This window comes from Idiotropiscis lumnitzeri, chromosome 11, assembly GCF_059441095.1.
Source record: "Idiotropiscis lumnitzeri isolate Australia: NSW breed Sydney's pygmy pipehorse chromosome 11, RoL_Ilum_1.0, whole genome shotgun sequence".
Lineage (NCBI taxonomy): Eukaryota > Metazoa > Chordata > Actinopteri > Syngnathiformes > Syngnathidae > Idiotropiscis > Idiotropiscis lumnitzeri.
In genome coordinates, this window is record NC_142401.1 from 14,725,533 (window position 1) to 14,745,957 (window position 20,425).

Below are 20,425 nucleotides of genomic sequence, written 5' to 3' on the forward strand. Positions count from 1 at the left end.
CTGCGCGTCAAAACGTGTGTGATGGGATGTGACACACCCACCTTCTCCTCCTCCCCCTACGACCACCCCACATGAGAACCAAGCCCACCACCCATCTCCTCCTTTTTTTAATAGTTTGAATGGTACAAGTAAGAAATCATCTGGCTATTTTTAGTTCAACTCTATCTATCTATCTATCTGTCTGTCTGTCTGTCTGTCTGTCTGCCTGCCTGCCTGTCTGTCTGTCCGTCCGTCCGTCTGTCCGTTTTATGAATGGAGAATTTAAAAAATGCAACTATCATTAAGATAAAAAATTCCAAAACAAAACAAAGTAATAAAAAAACAAATTATATTTTTCAAAGTGTTGGGACCAAACAATTAATACTGCACAAGTGATTATCTTTAATTAAAAAAAATCTCAGTCGGAATTGATGACAAAAATATTTTAAAATGACAATCATAAGAAGTTAAAAGCTAAAATTATTTTAAATTCTGATTAAAAAAATTTATTCCAACTTTTCTCCGACCGATAGTGTGTTTTTACAATACTGTCAGTTTTTACATTTCTGATTAACTTTTGAAACAAAACAGTGACAAATAATTGCAAAAGTCGGTACTTGCCCATCCCAAATAAAAATAATCAAAAACCTAAATATCAATGAATGAAAAGTGTTTGATAATGAAAAATTTGTATTATTAAAAATTACATTTGGAATGTAACATTTTAAAATGGATAAAAAAAAACTTGATAGAATTTTCTCTCACATATTTTATATTGTGTTCCAATAGTAATGGAAATTAAATAAGCAAGATAAAATCAAAACAACGCAAAACGAAAAACTATATATTAATGATATAAAATAAATAATGTGAGTATACATTAAAAGCTAACCATTGTTTTAACCTAACAAATATATAGATAATTAGTTTCCCATTTCTGCAATCCCAATTTTGTTGTCCCAACGTTTCGTGATGTCACTGACATGATGTGACGTCGTGATGTCTATCTTTGGTTCATTCCGCCCGCCAGCTGCGCTCTTGTAGGGGCTCCCAGAGGCGGGTGGGGGGTCCACAGTTCCTATTCTGGGCTGCTCTCATGGCCCTGAGCTAAATTTGAGGGCGGAGGGAGACCCGTCGGATGTTGGGAATGTCAGACAGGGGTGGAGGGTGGGGGACAGTAATGACAAGCCCCCCCTTGAACTCACCGCCGTGCGATCGTGTATCTTCATTGTAGGCCAGTCATTGTGCAGAGACGGAAAGCAAAATGGTGACAACGGTGGTCTTCTTCAAGGGTCTTGATTTATAACACTGCCTCCCATGACCGCAAGGGGAATTTTTCTACAGCGGATGTAAAGTGTACACATCCCTCTTGAAATGTCAGGGTTTGTAATTAAAAAAAAAAAAAAAAGACAGAGATACTTTCTCAAAATAATTTTTCCATTTGTAACTCATTAAAGAAAAAGAAATCTATTTGAAAGGCAAAATAAAAATAAACAACTGAGATCATCCGACTCCATTTAAAGTGCTGGTGATTACATGCAGAAGTTCAGATGTTCTAGTAGGCTTTCCCTATCTAATGTTTTAGTTTTTCTTGAAGCCTCATAGTTTTATGCTATCACTGACTGCTATCAGGAACTGTTCATAACTCCCACCTCCATGACTAAGGCCCTGGTTCCAGATGGAGGGACACAGCCCCAAAGCATTGAACCATCCACATTTTCCTGCATGCGTTTGGGGCATCTCAAGTGTGTTGTCAAACAATGAGGAGACTTTTTGGCCATAATCTCAAAAGGTATCAATGACGCAAGCACAACACTGCTCAAAAGAACACCATATTGGCTTACAGTGAAACGTGATGGTGGCAGGGGTGTGTAGACTTTTTTCCTATCCATTTTACGTGGGGAAAAAATGACTGTGTTCTTTAGATCATATACTGTAGTATAATTTTTTACAAAAAGTAGGGTACAATCTCTGTGGGAACTTTGGACTCAATATCTTGTTAAAAAAAAAAGAAAATCACCTATTCCCAGACTGGCGCCATAGTATTGCAACAAGATTCGAAGGAGTATTCTGAATAAAATATGAATGCACGAGATTTATTTTTGCCCCCATTTTTCATAAGCTGACAGAATTTTTCTATTGACCAAATGTCTATTCCCCTCAAAAATGTTTGAGTGAGCACTTTTCCCTTGCCAAAGTAATCAATCCACCTCACAGTCCTGCCATTTTAAGCAGGTGATAAGATGTTCTGATTATTGAATAGGTGTCTTTTGGCTGCCCATAATTAAAATCCACTCTAAAATATGCAGTTCTAGTTCCTGCCAATATCCAGAATAATGAAATATTACCAAGCCATACAATAATTAGATTATTTGATTAGAATTTTAAAATCCAAGTGTATTTCGGCAGCGTGGTGAGAGCACTCCGCCCTCCTACGTTCTCAAAACATAGATAGATTCAATTTTTTTTTGTTTGTTATTATGATTTTTTTTTTTGTCTGAAGGTGAGACCAGTCCAGTTGGCTCCTGTTGATCCGTGACCTTTTAGGGCAAGTAGTGTCCTTGTTGAAAATGGGTATCATCACTTAAAAAAAATACAATACTGACTCCTAGAGGACATTCTTTAGAGGTGCAGCTAAAATGTACTCAAGCTGACTGGACACGAGATATTTCTTTCGAACATTATTTGTATTTATATAAGTGGAAAGAGCGGCACGGTCGACTGGTTAGCACGTCCGCCTCACATTTCAGAGGTGCAGGGTTCGATTCCAACCTTCCTGTGTGGAGAATGCATGTTCTCCCCGTGCTTGTGTGGGTTTTCTCCGGGTACGCCGGTTTCATTCCCAAGACATGCAAGGTAGGTTGATAGGACACTATAAATAGCCCCTAGGTATGAGTGTGAGTGTGGATGGTTGTTCTTCTACGTCTGCCCTGCGATTGGCTGGCAACCTGTTTAGGGTGCACCAAGCCTACTGCACACAGATGGCTGGGATAGGCTCCAGCTCGCCCGCGGCCATTGTGAGAAGTGGTACAGATAATGGATGGATGAGAGGCATAAATTACATTTGCAAATGTAGAAATTATTTCACTTCTATGACGGACCGTATGGTGTTACTCGTGATTTAATGTGACAAAAGTGTATATTATTCAGTAGCAGCAGCTTTTCTAAATATTATTTTAAACATTTTTATATGTAGACCACATTGAACTAAACACTCACCATTGTTGTGTTTCATTTATTAATAAACCTTCCAGCAGATACAGAAGAGGAATGTGATAAAATGAGAGCACAAAAATAGCAACTTGGCGATAATATTAATCTCTTCAAAATACATATACAACGGATAATTGTACTGTACTCGTGACTGCGTATAATAATGTGATCTTCATAACTATATGTACATTAAAGTCGTAGTAGAAAACTATAATTTCTATAATATAGCAGGTAAGGAACATTTATCAGAAAAAAAGTCAACTATACAAGTTTCCAAATAATAAAATGAGTACAAATACATTATGACAGATATTAATAGAACATACAATACAGAAATCCCACAGCTATTCAAGGTTCATGATTTAAATTTAAATTAATTTAATCCTGTTTTTGTCCGTGGAGTCTATCCTCAGAGGTTTGCTAAAACTAACAAATTTCGGAATGCACTGAGAAACCTTAAAAAATAGCACACTAATTGGTCCAAGGATGCATATTGAAGACATTCAGACTGAATATGAAGCTTTGTTAAGTCAGGGAGTAGAACCTTAGTGAAAGTATAGTCTTCTTTGTGCTCAGGCCAAAGCACTGTTTCATCTAAATAGAAAAGTATTGCGTTGGCACCAGAAACTATGTTGAAGTAAGTTGAGAAGCTTCATTGTAGCAGTTTGCCTACGCCGTCTTGTGGCATAAACTGTTTTGCCGATATTTCGTGGCTCGGACCCTAACTCCAAAAACAGTGAGGGATTATTGTATTGCTCTTTGAACAACCGATGCATATTTCTATAACAACCGTAATAAATACTCAAATCCTAACGTATAACAGTGTTTGATGTTAATTAGACGAAAGCACCACATCCAATTCCTTGACGCCATCTTGGGCGGACGTGAGGCCGCAACTTCCTGAGAGGGGGCCGTCGTTAAAATGGCTGCCTGACCTCGGGACGGCGGCTGGCGAAAGCGGAGCTTGAGCCAGGCCAGGTTTTTTGGGCGGAATGGGCGGTGGGTTTCCCCTGTCTGCCCTGGGGATTGTGGGCGAGCGGACGCCTGCCGCCCGGCCCGCGACTGGGGACAAGGGGGCCGCCAAGCAGCGGTAGTCGGTCCCGAAGGGCGAATGGCTGGCTGCGGAGAGTTTAGGTGCCTGCTGCGTGGTGAAGCGCGACAGGGCTTGGGTGACAGTACTGCGGGCCATCTGCTTGCTGGAATCGGCTGCAGGAGGAGTGGGGGAGGTGCTGGAGGCCGGCTGGGCTGGCTCGGGGTCTGTGGGGGCCGCTTGGAACTTGTGGCGGGCGGCGTGGAAGCGCTGGTTGATTCCAGCCTGGTAGGAAGACCTGCCAGCTGCCGGCGCGCTGGGACGTTTGGTGAGGACGGGAGAAGCGCATGGGGAGGAACTTAGAGTCTGCTGAGTCGGATTCCCATTTGGGTGTTCACCATTAGGAGGATCGTCGGCCTCCGTCACAAAATTGTGCCCGTTGACTTTTGTCTCTACGGCTCCCTGGTGACCTTCTTCCTCATTGTGTTCCAGTTTTGCTTCTGTCATCTTCTTTATTAAAGGAACCTTTGTGGCCCACTGCTCACCTTCCTCGCGAACGTCTGCCACCACGCTGCTATCACTCAGCTTCCTCTGGAGCTCCTCCACCTCCAAACAAACAACAAAGATGATTTAATATGAGATTCTTTTTCATCATAAACGTCTTGGTCTTATTAGGTTAGGCTTACGCTAAAATAAATGTAATTGTGAGCGATTGCTGACATACGAAATGTGCGCAACCCACCTGCTGTTGCAGTCTAGCGCAGTGCGCCTCCTCCTTCTTGAGTCGCGAACGTAGCTGCTCTCGCTCCGTATCAAACTCGGCCAACTGCTCCTCCACCCTGGCCTCCATTCTCAGCGTTCGCCTCCTCTCCTCTTCCAACTCTTCCTTCAGCGCCTGGCAGGCCTCCCGCTCCTGAGCGACACCCAAAGTGGTAATAATGCCTGCATGATCACCTTTAATGTTAAATAACAATTCTTCTACTCCATTTTGTTTTTCTTTGCCGTGAATTGAATACTTCAAAAGAGCAATCAGAAATGCCTTTCTCAGAGGTCAAAACGTCATCTTTGACAGAGTTGCATTTTAAATTTATGTCGTACAGAGAGCGAGGGTTCAACTGAAGCGAAAGCCAATCTTTTTTGTTTTTTAAAAGTTTTCCATGGAGAAATGTCCTTCCACAATCACACAAAAGCGGAAACATCCACAATTTTCTCCTCTTGCTCTTCTGGATGTGATATGTGGTGGATTTAAGAACGCGTTATACTATTTTCCATCTCCACCACATGTTGCTGATGGTGAGAAGCAAAATACTTTTCTGTCAAAGTAACATTCAGCTCGGGATCTTGATAATCCGCCACATTGTTGTAGATGTTGGCGAGGTTTACACCCAGCTAGGTGATAACTGCTACAACCACGTCAAGATGATGATTGCATTGAATTGAGTCAGAGCGCTATCTAGTGGATGCGTATGCAAGGGCATCATTCTGCGTGACTCCAATACTTAAGAGCTTTTACTGTTCGTGAGAAAGTAAGAATATATGCGCTTTTCATCAGCACAACTCTGCTGGATTATGATTTTTTTTCAAAAGGGCTAATATGGGCCAATAAAATCGGCCAACAGATGGCTCGGTTGGGCCCTTCATAAAATATTGAAAATGATAGCCACCTTATCCAGCTTGCGGCCGGCCTCTGTGAGACGGTGGCCTTCTTCCAGAGCTCTGGCACTGGCCCACTTGCACTCTTTGGCCAGGGCGCAAGAGAGCTGCTTGTGCTGCGCTCGCTCCTCCTCCAACTGATCCGTGACACGCCGCTGCTCTTTTTCCAAGCGCCGCACCTGCCCACGCTCAAATTCCAGCTACATGGAGAGAAGCGTAACCACACGGAATGATCCAAATTGTTAAAGGGGACATAAGATGGTAAATTGACTTTTTAATTGCTTGGATACAAATTACCATCAAGTGTGAAATTAAACCACCAAGTCAGTCTTTTCTTATCCGGCGACATGGTTAAATTAGCCAATGGAGGTTTTGGGCAAGTAAAAGTGCAATTAATTTGCAGGCTGGACAGGTGAATATTTCTCGCTCTGGAGGGAGTCTCGGAGTCTTTAATAAAACCACTAAATGAGGTAAGATTAGTAGCTAGTTGCTTCTTTAAAGAGGGGTATTAAAAGTTCCCAAATATCGCCACAAAGTCAGCAAATTAGTAATGAGCAGCCTCTCACTTTGTGGAAACTTCCTGGCTTGCATCCTTTGGAATGTGAAATTGATTAATTGCTCAGCCCTAGTTTAAATTATTAATAAAGGAAATTATTCTGATTTTAGTGGGAGGCATTACAAGTTTATAACCACCGTTAATAACAGCTTTCACTATAATATAATTCTTCATCCTATGTGTTTTTGGAGTGAAGAATGTCAGAAAACCTTTGTTAAGATGGTTTAATATGGAGGGAAAAAAAGTTGGCCGGATACCTCTTTTAAGACGGACAGGATGGTATTTCCCAGCAAGTGATGTGAGAAAGCTCTCACCTGCTGTTGTAAACGTTCCCGTTCCTTCTCCAGGATGTAGGTGACATCGTCACCTTCAGCCGTGTCTTCAGCGTGTTTTCTCTTTTCCTCCTCCAGGTCCATGATCACCTAAAAAGAAGGAGAGAGGCGAGAACAACTCTGTCATGAACACCATCCCGAACTGGCTCAGTGCGACTGTGTCCTTACGCAGGTGTGTGTTGTGATGTTCACTGCTATCATAGCAGCGTTGTAGCTGAAGCTCACAACTAACTCAAACATGCAACTAATTTTTATGCTGTTTTCTGTTACGTATTTTTTTTTGTTGCTGTCCGTTTTAGAACCAGGCATTTATCAACTTTTGCAGTTGTGAATTACTTTGTGCTAGACATTATCGCCACCTACAGGACTGGATGACTTATTTGGGTTTTTTTTTTCTGTATAATAAAAACAACAAAATTGTGTTTTCTGCATGTGTCATAATGAAAATTGTAAGGGGAATGTTCTAAGCTATTCGTCTTGGTCTACAAGGGTGTTTCGTGACGACAGTGGCAACGTGATTCTCACTAAACAGAAGCGACCAATTTGCTGTCAAGTGCAGAGTACTTTTGATGAAGACAGACCCACCGTTCTGTGCCTGCTTTCCGCTGCCGCCAGCTGTGCCAGCATCTTCTCCTGCATCCTCCTGCAGTGGCTCACCACCAACTTGAGCACCACCAGCGGGTTGGAGGTTGCCGGGTGCTCCTTGCCCCGGTGGGCCCCCACGACCTCGCCGTCTCTCTGCAGAGCTAGGAAGGGATCGCTGAGGTCGTAGCGGCCGTAGCGCTCCTGCACGAAGAACTCCTTGCGCTGAGCCTGATGATGACCACACAAGAGGATGATTTCAGTTCTGACACGTCGCACAACAGCACCCGTGACACGTGGAAGACGCAACAGATGGCGAGGGCCTGTTTCTGGGCTGAGAGCCAGGGGAGATGTTTTAAAGCAGGTGACGCAGCGCCAAGATGGTTTGTGGCGTGAAAAGGAAGGGCGAGCGAGTGTGGGGAGGTTCAACAAAAGAGGATCAAGAGATTAGAGAGAACGCCATCCTCTTTGGCAGCGTACCGACAGAGCGCCTGACGACTGATAGCCAGATTATTCGATAAGTGCACAGCGTCGTCAGGACGGTGGGTGGCGCATCTGAGGTTAGGCATTTCGCTGGTGATGACTCGTTTAATGCTTATAATTATACCTAAAAAGACTAAGTATAACCTAGTTTGCTATTGCCGCTCTTACCATACAACTACAGTGAACCCTGCATATCCTCTGTTTGGCATTTGTCTATTTTTTGGGAACCTATCGTCCATTATTTGCTGACAAATGTTCATTTTCCCCCTCTTTGTGCTACATTTCCAAGAGTACATTTTACCCCAAAAAGACAAATATTTAAAATTTGAGAGTAAAATATTCAGGGTAAAATTCTCGGAGTAAATTTTACGCTGAATATTTTACTCTCAAATTTAACTCTATTTACTGGGACCAAATATTGGCTTTTTTAGAGTAAACTTTACTCTACAAAACATATTGTGTAATGTGTACTATTGCTTTGATTGTGAGTGAGTGGAGGGTTTTAACTAGACAAAAGCAGTTCTTTGACGCCCTCTTTCTGATTTTCACTATTTCCGACAAGGCTTGGTGCCTAATATGTTTTAAAAAAGGCGCACAAAAAATTCTATCCGTGATGTCACACAACTGAAGAAGCTTTGCGGATCTGAAGGATTACTTTTTGTGTGACATGGCAACAGAAATGCGCCACTGATTGAAGAATCCAATGACTGAACATGAACCTTGTGCTAGCCTACTGTGAAGAGTCTCACCTCTCAGGTACATGCAGCACTCCTTCCTCGTTTTCTATAGATCCGACAAAGTGCAGGGTGAGTACGTCATTTTTTTTTTTCCTTTCAATTAGTCAGGGAGGTCACTTCAAAAAAGCTAGATGACTAATTTACTGATTTTCTGCAAACACGGCCCACATCCCGTTCTCGTTCCCGTCAGTGTGCTTATGTGTCAACTTTAGCAAAGCGCTTAGATCAGAATTTCCATTCTGGGTGCTTGTGTTGCACAAGGACACACTTAGTCATTCCCGGTGTTCATCACTCCGGCGGTGGCGGCTTTGGTTAGAAAAAACAAACCCCAAAAAAAAAAAAATTAAAAAGTGACTAAATCAATGCCTTGTCTGCACTCGTCTCCATTAATTTGCTCGATTCTAACTCAATCGATGTGTTTGAAAAGCATGATGTGGACCAACCCATTCGAGCCTTGAAATTTAAAATCTTGGGTAATCTTGTGCCAGGTATCGTTAAAAATTATTTAATGGAGTGCTTGATTGGCTGGTTCATGAGCACCTCCTCCTCCTCCTCGTGTTTTGTTGAAGAGTGAAAGCAGCTGGCATGCTTCTGCATTCTGTGCGTCTGCTCTTGGAATCTCACAAGGAATTAACTACAAAGCTGACTATATATTGCACTTCAGTGCTTTTTTAATAGACAGCTTCGCAGTAATTCATCACTGGATCCCTCATAGCAATAGCTGACATGTGAAATTTCATCTGCGTGTTTGGGATTTTGCAAAAATGAGTCCAATATTCCCTCCCGGTGGCTACTGCAGATCAGTGGGCCAAAGACGAGCTTTGCCAGGAGGAGGAACAAAAAACAACAACTTCCCTTTCAAAGACGAGCAGCTGCAGGAGTGACTCATGAAAAGGGGAAAGAAAAAGCAAGCCATAGTTTTACAATTCCATTAATAGTTGTGCAAAATGATGGGCATTTTTTTTACACAAACCTCACTATTTTCAGTGCATCCTGGATATTTTGTTTATGTTGAAAGAAGAGAACAGCTAAAAGAAGCCGTTGTCATTGTGGTGATTTGTGGATTAAATTTCTCACATAGCCTACGCTGGCTTTCAGCAAAGTACTTTGTGACTGTGTGGGACGGCCTAAAAGAATTTGGGCTGATGTTGTTCTCCTGATAGTCATCCTTGTGAGCACAATGAGCACCAAGCATTCCTTAATGGCACTTAAGCAGAAAAAAGGCAGGAAGTTTGTTTTCATTTCCTTTTTTTTAAATCTCCACACAAACATTAAATCAGGAGAGGAAAAATATGAATTATAGAGACAACAAGGTGAATGCAAATACAGGTCCTTGAGCAACTGTTTGGAAAAAATGGTCTTGTCAGGGTCGTTTTAATGCAAGATAGTTTTTACTTTAGCCAGAGCTACATACGGCGTCCTACTTTTATTCATATTATATAAGTTACTAAAAGAACATTTATTGGGGCTTAATTTTCCTGAATTTAAAAAGGCTTTATGTTTATGTTTTATATTTAAAAAATATGTTTTAGTTTGTCATATTATTGAAAATTATCTGATTATTTAAGTTCCTGGTTTATATTTTCATCTATTTGATGTTCGTATACTGATTAAAAAAATGTTACCACATACTCAGTGTTCAAGTATTTTTTTTTTCACTGAATACTTAAATGAACTCCGTCACTGCCTTTGACAGCTATAGACGTCAAAGATCTTTTTTAAAAGGACTGGCAATGAATCAGTTAAGTATTATTATAAGTCCAGTAAATCCTCAAATATAAGTGGTTCGGAAAATGGATGGATGGATAATACCCTCTCGAATATAATACAACCCCTCCAAAAATGTCCTTCACAAGCATTTTTTATCCTCAAGATGTATTGTACAGTCCCCTAATTTTCTGGTCGCACTTGTGCAAAGTTTTTAAAGATCCCTTGACACAGTTTCACTATTAGGATTGCAGCTAAGGTATGTTGTGCAATGTGCTATTTTTCGCTTACAGGTATATGAAGCAAAAAAGGAGAGCACTTGTTACCTAGCATTGCATTTTGAGCTGATTTGAATGACAAAGGCAGGGGAGCCATAAGACACAACGTCACTTGGGAGCGACGTCATTGCTTAAAAAGACCCACAACCTCCAGACAACCGCTCAATCTTCGACCTTTCTTCTTCTGGAGAACGGGCGTGCAGTCAGAGGTGGAGATTTACAACTGTCGTCACCTGTTGGTCAGTACTGACAAAAGGCATCCAAATCACTGACGGACTCACGGTTTCGCTGGCATTCTGACGACTGGCAGTAACTTTAAAAAGCGCCAACGGAAGCGGATTTTGGCTGTCACAAACACGAAAAGCAACAAGGAGGGGAAGTTCGGGATGATAAGCAGGAGGGGGAGCAGTAATCATGTAAGATTTTTTTGTGTGTTGTGTTTGAAGTGATTGAAATTGTTTTTAAACTTGTAACAACAAAAGAAAAATCACTGAGAACCCTTATCTAGCCTTTTTTAGTCCAATTTTTGGATACTCTACCCGCCTCTGACCTTGTTGTAGACTAACTCAGCAATCACAAATTCCAAATTTGCCAGTGAAGTAGTGTTTGGGAACCAAGCAATTTACCCTACACAGTCATAACATATTTATAAACACATGTATGACTTTATAACTACTTAAGTGGCCCCTGATAATGTCTGGAGTCCATGTTAGGTCACCTGGCAGCTATATAACATACAGCTCCCATATTTTTACTATGATTAAAAATCACTGGGTTTATGGCTTTGACAGGAGTCGAAACCTGGTTTCAGTCGAGCGCCAACGCCATGCTAAAGAGCCACGCAGCAGGCTAAGTGGTGACTATGTTTCCTCAAGAGAGCATTTCTTGGGAGTGATTAGACCCTCCATAGAGTCAACAGTGGCGCATTGATGCCAGTCCGGGCCTGAATGGGTTAACAGTTTTGCTGATGTTTATTTGCTCACTTGGAGTCATCGGACACCCGGTGCGCTGGATCTCTTCTTGCCTTAGATGGCCACGTCCCAGGAGTGAGGCAGGAATGTGGTCTGGAGGTCTAGACATAACACTTTGGAACGCTTCAAACACTTTCGCAGAGCACGGTGGATTAGAATAAACGTTTCCGCAGAGGTGTGGGCACTATTTTGCGGAATTTCCATCGCACTTTCTCTCTCTCTCTCCTTTTTATTAGGTAACAAAACCTCTTAAATACACAAGCGTGTGAGCCTACGGCACAGCAAAGGACTGTGGGAAATAACCAGAGAATCCTTTAATTGAAACACAGCATTAATCCCGCTCAAGTACGACACAGCAAGGTCAGGGCGGGCCGCTATGCGTCAGACATGACAGAGGCTTTGTTGAACTCAGCTGGACTGTGTTTGCTCATTAAAGCTCATAAGAAGGCGGATTTATGCGGTTATGAGACAAAATCCCAAAGGATGCACACATACACACACAGGTTTGATTGGACAAGCTTCTCATTGCGATGCATAGGGAACAGCAGGAAGTGGGGGCAGTTTGTACGGCTACTTAGCCTAATTGTCTTGGCTGGAGCTGAGCATAAACCGGACGCGGGTGTTGAAACGTATTTAAACAGGCATTCAGAGTCTTTGAAATGGGCCTATTAAAAGCACGCTGCTTCAACTTCAACTGGCACTCACTGGAAGTAAAATAATCATGCCACCACTGTCTGTTGAAAAACATTCATCTCCAAATTGTGATTTTGTGAGGTTTTTTTTGTTGCCAAAAACCTCTGCATTTTGGATTGTAAAAAGTTTTAAAATAAACGTTTGTACTTTGGAGAGAGTATTTTTCAATCGAGCCTCGATTCGATTTGATTTTCAGTACCCGATATCGATTCAATTTTTTTTAAAATCGCTGCCATGCTTATCTCTGCGTGCGAATGTGGTGCTGCAGCCATCCACAAAATCAATTCGCATTGACGTGTAAAGGTTTTGTCTATTTTAAACTGAACCAAAAACAATAGACTATGCTGAGTTGCACTAATTCTGTGAAACTACCTATAAATACTAAAATAAATACTTTATACAAATTTCACTTGACTTCTCTAGTATGCATAATATAATCTACACGCAGTAAATGCAATATGTTCGTGAACATCAGCAACATCAAACCGATATATAACAATTTATAGCTGGTGCAAATCTCATAAAAGACGATTCATATCTCAATAAATGTTGCGCAATAAAATACAACAATTGTTCATTTTAAAACAATAGTTTTGTAGGAAAGGATTTTACTTCAGGCACACCTCTGGTCGTCATGATGTAAGCGGGCGTGAATACCTTAAGAGTGTCAATGACCATGTCTCGTGCTTCCAGCTCTCCCTCCAGGATGCTAAAGAGCATCAGCAGCTCCGGCTTGGTCAAACTCTCCATGTTCAGCTTGGACTGTTAGCAAGGAAAAAGACACTTGGGTTTGTTTGGGTTTTTTTTACGTCATTTTACTTTGAAAAATAATTTTACTGCTTCATTCAGTTTGTAGCTGTGCCACAATTAGTCACCAGACATGTCATTCACTCAAACAGATAAACACCGCGCCACCAGTAGATGCACTCCTCTCACCATTGGGGAAAAAGAATCACAATTAGGACATATGGTGAATTTATTTAATATTAAAATTCACATTTATACTCTGGGCTGACTTCACTTCTCTTGGCAGCTTATTCCATTTGTGTGCAGCATAATAACAAAATGCAGCTTACATGTTCATTTTGAACTCTGCGCTCCACTAATTAACCCAGGTCCGTAGATTTTAGAGCCGTATTGGGTATATATTAGAGCTGGGCGATAAACCGAAAATTTACCGTTACCGAAATGTATTACAATGACCGACATCATTTTGCCCATGTCGGTAAATTCGGTGTCTAAAAAAAAAAGAAAAGAAAAAGAAAAGTCTTTTCTGTCTACGGCGATGTTCATGCCCCTTTAAGACGGCTACAGCGCATGTAGTCACGTGACTCATGCGCTGTAGAAGAATGGAAACAGAAGACGCGTTCGTAGCTGGCGATTCAAATCCTGAAGCGGCTGACACGGCTGCAGACGAAGTCGAAATTGTTCCTGTCGCGCTTGTCCCGAAAAGAAATTCGACATCTGTCGTTTGTAAATGTTTTGGGTTCCATAAAGACGATGTTTGAGCAAAAGAACATGAACTACAAAGTGCTTCGTAAGCACCTGAAACAGCGCGTCCAACCTTTTCTTTTTCACCACCCACAACACAACCATGCTGTTGACTTGGAGCTTGTACTAAAAGTTCAAAGTGAGAAGCAAGGTTCGACAAGTGACTACAGCCCATAACGGAGGCGACATCATACGAGAGAACGTCTCAGAACTGGACGCGATAGCCTAGCACATAGCTAAAGATAGAGCACCTCTAGTTACAGTGGAGCGCACAGGATTTAAACGCCTCATGAACGTAGCCAACAAGAGGTACGAAAATATTTCGCAAACAGCACTTGGACAACATCGGGACGGGAGCGGAGACATGTCGAGCATTTTGCAGCCACGTCCGACTTGTGGTCGAGTCGCAACATGGATACCTGTTTGAGCCTGAATGTGCAGTACATAGACGACAAGTGGCGACCGCGCACCGGAGTACTCAAGACGGCACATTTTCCTGATCATGCACACTTGTTTATTTGGCATTGGCATTCCATTGACATTTTTTTTCATTTTATTTAGCATTTTGTTTACAGGCGACTAGCTCCTTTGCACATGGCATTATTTATATTGTTTACAAGATACCTTTACACAAATCTAGGCCTTTGCAAATGGCATTATAGCATCTCGGCACAATATATTTGCAGAAAAAGATTTTGTGAGAGGTACCCTTTTTCTCCTGTTCTTTGTGACATTGTTCAAGTCATGCAAAGCAAGCTATTTTGAATGTTTATTCAAATTATTTTTGTACTTTTATTTTTCATTGAAAGTAATGTGTACCAGTTGGTCAATAAAAAAAGCAGTTAATATGCATTTCCTGCATTTATTTAGATTTTGGTCCTCAGGGGGAATTTATCGTGCATTTATCGTTATCGAGGTAAAATTACCCAATTTATCGCGATATTGATTTTAGGTCATATCGCCCAGCCCTAGTTTATATTCAATCAAGATGTATTCAGGAGCAAAACCAGTCGGTATTTTGAAATCTATTCAACAGCTGATTGGGAGCCAGTTAAAAGCCTTTAGGACTGCATTAATATGTTACGATCTTTTTGTTCTGGTCCTGCGGCGTTCTGAATTATCTGCAGTTGTTTGAAACTCTTTTGAGGGAGTCCAGGAAGAAGATCGTTACAATAATTAAGTCTCGATGGATACGTTTGTCCCGATCTGCTTTGGACATTCAATCCCTCCATCTGAATGTTTTTCAGCTGGTAAAAGTCTGTTTTAGTGATTGATTTGATATGATTGCTAAAAGTCAGGTCCATGACTATCGGCAACCCAAGATTTTGGACTCGCACTGTACACCAGACATTTGGCCTTCTCTGCAGTTGAGTAAATAAACCACTCACATAGAATCAATCAGTCGCGAGACACTTTCTGAGAAAATACGGTGAACGGTAGTGGTAGGCACGTCAATTTGTCAGTCAGCATGCCTTCATTATTTCAGGACGGATCACGCCACTTCAGTTCGTACCTCATCAGCGATAGCCAATCGGCATCGAGAATATGCTCATTACAACACATGCAGGCGCCGCACAAACAGACAATCCATTATATCAGCCGTTTCTCCTCACAAGGGTCACGAGCGTGCTGGAATCAATCCCAGCGTCTCTTCTTCAGGCAGTAGGTAGGGGACACCCTGAACTGGTTGCCAGCCAATCGCAGGGCACACAAAGATGAACAACCATTTGCGCTCAGAAATTCAGGGTGTCCAATCAACCTACCATGCGTGTTTTTGGAATGTGGGAGGAAGCTGTAGTACCCGGAGGAAACCCACGTAGACACAGGGAGAACATGCAGACCGGAGCCGGAATCAAACCCACAACCTCTGAACTGTGAGGCCAATGTGCCAACCAGTCGACCGTGCCGTGCCTAACAAACAAACATGCAGCAAATACAGAAAAATGGAAAAGCAACAACACTCACTGTAGTGATTCGTGAAATGAAAAACAGTTTTATTTTGATTTTTTTATTCATATGGCTAGGTTTCTGCTTGCGCCGCACATACGTGCGGCACAGTACCGGTAAAGTAGTAAGTACCAGCTACGACTCGACAGGGCCGGCCTGAAGCAATGACGGCATGATGACTGACAGATCGACGTGACCGCCACGGCAAAACAGTTTTGATAGACGAACTGCACCGATTAATTGCCTGATGTGTCATCCACTTGAATAAATACACACTGTACCACAAATAGACGCTCCCTGTGGCCCTTGTGGGTAAATGAAGTAACAGGTGGTGCTGAAATTAACTTCCAATATGCCATTACCACCATTTTCACAACACACATTGCCTTGACAAATTTTTCAATCGTGTGATACATTAACAATGTCTTATAGCTGGCCTCCAACTTGACTCAAACAGATGCCTGGCACAATGTGCAGTAGTGTAAATAAACGTCCCACAACCACTGTATGAGAAAATACTGTAAATCACATCGTTTTGGTTTGTCTGGCCCATTCAAAATGGTTATAGTAACAATTTTGTGTGCGTGTGTGAAAATGCCGTGTGGTCTCTTTGTAGCGTGGCCGCGCTGTAATCTCGCAGCTGTGTTGCCTCTGCAGACCAAACGTCCCGCCGGGCTTCCAGGCCTGTCAAACATGTGCGGGCTGACATTTTTTTCCCCTCTAAAGACCATCCATGAAAGCTGCGTCTTCTCCGATGACAACTACCTGACCGCTGACTGTACGTGACACCTGTAACAGGTGGCTTGGGTTCAAAACATCATTGAATGGCACTTGAGACGGATCCGCATGGATGACAGGCAAAGATTGGGGCCGAGGCCTTTCTCCACAACTTTCCACATCATGAAGTCATCTGAAGTAGGTGGGAGGGGGCGGTTGAATAATGAGAGACAGCAGCGGCAACCGGCCTCGCTTCAGACAAAAGCTGCAAGATTTCCCAGGCATATTTTATAACGACACAGTATCAATCAATCTGTGTTTGCTATTCACGTTGACATTGACCAATGAGTCCGGAATTAGCTGGTATGGGTTCCTCATTGTACCTTTGCCAAAAAAAAATCATCATAGTCCAAAAAATGAAAACTTAATGGGAAACGTAGTACCTTTATATGGTGCTTTATCTTAGGTTTCAAATCCATGTTCACAAAAGTATCAGAATGTAGTTTAAAACAGCGTCTTAAGACAGCGTATCAACCCCTGGAAAGGTTTTCCTTTTTAGTTGCAAATAACTTACCCTAACCTCAACTGCAGAACCGAGGATGTTTTATTCCTCTTTGGTTCCATTTCCATTCCTTTACTAGTCTCGTCCAAGCTGGTTCGTCTTTCAAGCCCAGCGTCCAAGTTTTCAAAAATCTCTTTCATTTGTTGCTAAGACCAGAGAGGCAACAGCAAAGTGCTGTGCTTTACTGAATGACTTCTTAACAGCTGATTTTAATGCTCTTTAGCTGGCCAAATATTCCTTTATACACGCAAATACTTACAGGCGTCCACTCAAGCGTAAGCGCGTAAGTAGCTTTCACGCATGTAAACGCTCCACGTAGGTAAATCACAGAAACGGAGACATGAGTGTCATTCAAATGTTCCTCTCTGGAGATGTTATGCTACGACACGTTGTGACTCCAATCAGAAGATTCTTATTTGATGATTGTTTTCAACAGCCAATTGTCAACTCACTTCGAGTTCCCGCCGATTCTTGCACAGCCCCAGTTCAATCATTTGACTTTTCATCAGCATAAATTTTCAAACAATTAAAAAAAAAAATCTTTGTTCCCCAAAAATATACGAAAATAATGTTTTCTTCTTGTCCCAAAATGTTCTGAAACCATTTTAAATCATAATTTAACCTGAAACATTCACAAAACAACTTAAACATGTTTGTAGTAATTTCTTCAAATCGCTACATTTTTTGTTTCAGTTTTTTTCTTAAAATTGTTTTTCCTCAAAGTGTAATACATTTAAAAATATCGATTTTTTGTCAATTCTTTTTTTAACTTAAAAAAAAAATGGGCATGCCAAAACCCGTCTAAAACGTTTTAAAGTGTTCATACTTCAAAATCAAATGCATATAAATGTGTTTTCTTTTCATCCACAAAAAATCAGAAACATGTTCTGTTTTTTGTCAACCCTGTGAGTCCTTTTATTTTCCTCCCAAAAATGTATTCTTTTTTTTTTCAACTTAAATTAAGTTGAGTTCAGTTAAATTGTATTTTTAATCCCACACATTCACACATTTTTGTGACATTTTCCACTTTTTTAAAATTTTTCATGCCCAAATCTTCGGCATTTTACGCAATCACGAGGTGTCTGAGCTAACCCACTCATTTTCTGAGCAATCCATGACCACCATGTCAATGACAGAGCTGCTCCTAATTACAAGCCAAGCACAGCATGGAGATGATTAGCCAGCTGTTAGTTTAAAGATCGGATGACTGCATATAGTTGCTTTAAAACGATGAGTGACACGCCGTCTCCCTGTCGTCTTTTGCGCCATAAAGGCTGATCCCACATACCAAAGAAGGCCCATAGTGTTCTTGCCATCACTCAGGCTCAACCGCAGGGCAAAATGGTAATTAAACCACAGCTTGCACGTCGGCCCCTGGCTTTGACTTTTACAGGTCCCGATTGCTAATTTCACTGGCCTCCCTGGTCATGACAGGCAATCTCGTGATTTTCTTTTTAACAGATCAACACAAATATTGCATTGTGTTCTCAGCTTTCACTTCCGCCCGACCAGCCCTCACCAAGTTACTCTTAATCTTTTAATCGGAGGGTTGTTTGAGGCCGGGTCACTGACAACACACACAACAGCTTTGACTGCAAATCAGCACATGGTGATGCACCTTAAAAAATGGAGCCTATCCCATCTGACTTTTGGTAAGAGAACCAGGGTCCACCACCAGTCAATCTTAGATAATGACAAACAGCCATTCACATTCGCACCGATGTGACATTTTACAGTATTCACTGAAAATGCATATTTTGGGGATGTGGGTGGGACAAAGTAGTGGAGTACCTGGAGAAAACCCATGCACGCCCAAGAGGAAAGAGCCAATTCCAACAATTCAATCACAGAAATTCCCAACCACACTTAAACCAATATTTCACCATGGTGCCCTCTGCATTTGGCACATTCAGGAAAAATTGCATAACAGGGGCATAATCACCTCCCAATGAGTTTTATGAAGTGATTACCTCAGGCAAGGGGGCAATGTTATTATTTTCCCTCTTATGTTAACAATTTTTAAGTAATTTTGGCGGTAAGTATTTGATGCTGGTACAAAGAATAAGCAATGTTCAACTTTGCTAGAAGCCTTTATGCCATTTTTGTTTGTAACATTGTAATAACGTTTGATAAATTCAGGTCTGACTTTTCTTTGTTATTTTCATACATTACATTCGTGTTGTTGTTATTATTTGTTGTTGTTTGTGTGCAGCAGGCCTGAGCAGATGTTTGCATGCTCAATTGGATTTAGACAATATAATTGACTTATACTCTCTCACGGCTACTTGTTGACGTCCACATGGAGAAACTGGACACAATTGGCCGTACTTATCGTGACACGTTGTCCAATTCAACATTTTGTTGTTGTCGTTGGAATCGGCTTTTCCGGATGAAATTTGCTGCAAACGCCGACAAACGGTTTCGGCCTGCCTCGTTACTAAACTTCACAAATTCGCCTAAATTTTAAAGTAGTTTTTACCAAATGAATCGAAGAGAACACGCGATAAAACACACGCGCTGGACCCCTGCGGCGACATTTAAACATCGGTTTACCTTCATGTGGTCCTTAGAGCTCCTTGAAAAAGTCCAACATGAACTTTTCTCCTCCTTTTTTCCCTGAGTTGAGTCGTCTTGATCCGAAGCGAGCGGAACCCTGAAGCTGGATGGAAGGATCGTTGAACAGGCATCCACGCTGGCCAATAGGGGAAACGAAGCGGTGGGAAATGACAAATGAGAGACGAGCTAAGGGAAAATGGGCGGGAACAATAACGTCCTGCCCCCTTGGATTTGGTTGGAGTTCTTTGTTTGGCATTCTTGAGAGCTCCTCGGAGATTCTTAAAAAAATAAAATAACAATTCAGACGATTATTTGGAAATGTAATGAAAGTATTTAAACACTTGAGTGCATTGGGCGTACTTTTGGAGAAAAGCATGACTTCATATGGCAACGACTGCACAGTATCGAAAACCCACCGGCCACAACATTAGGTACACTTGCACTCATCAGATACAATACAATCCACAACAAAACGTGAATAACGTGTAAATTCATGTTAACATGTAATGCAATGGGCGTCTAAGTGTGTTCGTGTCCAGCCTCACAGTGGAGAGATTCTCAGCTCAGGCCCTCCAGTGTGGAATTTTCTCCAACTTCGTCCCTTCTTGCAAAAAAAAGGTGATTGAAAACGAAGTCTGTCGTTGCGAATGTGAGTGTGACTGGATGTTTGTCTTGGCGGCACCGGTGACCAGCCCAGGGTACCCAACTCCGCTCGCTGAAGGCTGAAGCTCAAACAAGACCCAAATGAGGACAAACCACATAGAAAATAAGTAGATGGATGGACATGCCTGTCAACTAATTGTTGGCCATTCCAATCAGTATCCCGCTTCTGTCGCCAAAAGCCAACCGGGATAATCTCCAGATCACCCTAATGAGGACAAGCTGTATAGACAAATGGCTGCATGTGACTTGTGATGACTGGCAATTAGGCAACCAAT

At 41.8% G+C, this 20,425-nt stretch overlaps 1 protein-coding gene across 3 annotated transcripts; it reads right to left on the reverse strand.

Moving 5' to 3' along the window:
• Positions 1–3,194: 3,194 nt before the first annotated feature.
• LOC148327631 (CTTNBP2 N-terminal-like protein) lies at positions 3,195–19,623 on the reverse strand. 3 transcript variants are annotated; one of them, XM_088309635.1, is made up of 8 exons: positions 19,485–19,590; positions 15,469–15,616; positions 12,872–12,976; positions 7,349–7,576; positions 6,746–6,853; positions 5,887–6,075; positions 4,965–5,135; positions 3,195–4,828 (listed from the first exon to the last, which is right to left on the reverse strand). In XM_088309635.1, exons 2-8 carry the CDS (start codon positions 15,538–15,540, stop codon positions 4,025–4,027), a joined length of 1,677 nt encoding a protein of 558 aa, XP_088165761.1. In that variant the 5' UTR covers positions 15,541–15,616; positions 19,485–19,590; the 3' UTR covers positions 3,195–4,024. The 3 variants fall into 3 exon arrangements, with proteins under 3 accessions (XP_088165761.1, XP_088165762.1, XP_088165763.1); XM_088309636.1 differs by lacking the exon at positions 15,469–15,616 and having other exon boundaries at positions 19,485–19,623; XM_088309637.1 differs by lacking the exons at positions 12,872–12,976; positions 15,469–15,616; positions 19,485–19,590 and adding an exon at positions 11,534–12,857.
• Positions 19,624–20,425: the final 802 nt, after the last annotated feature.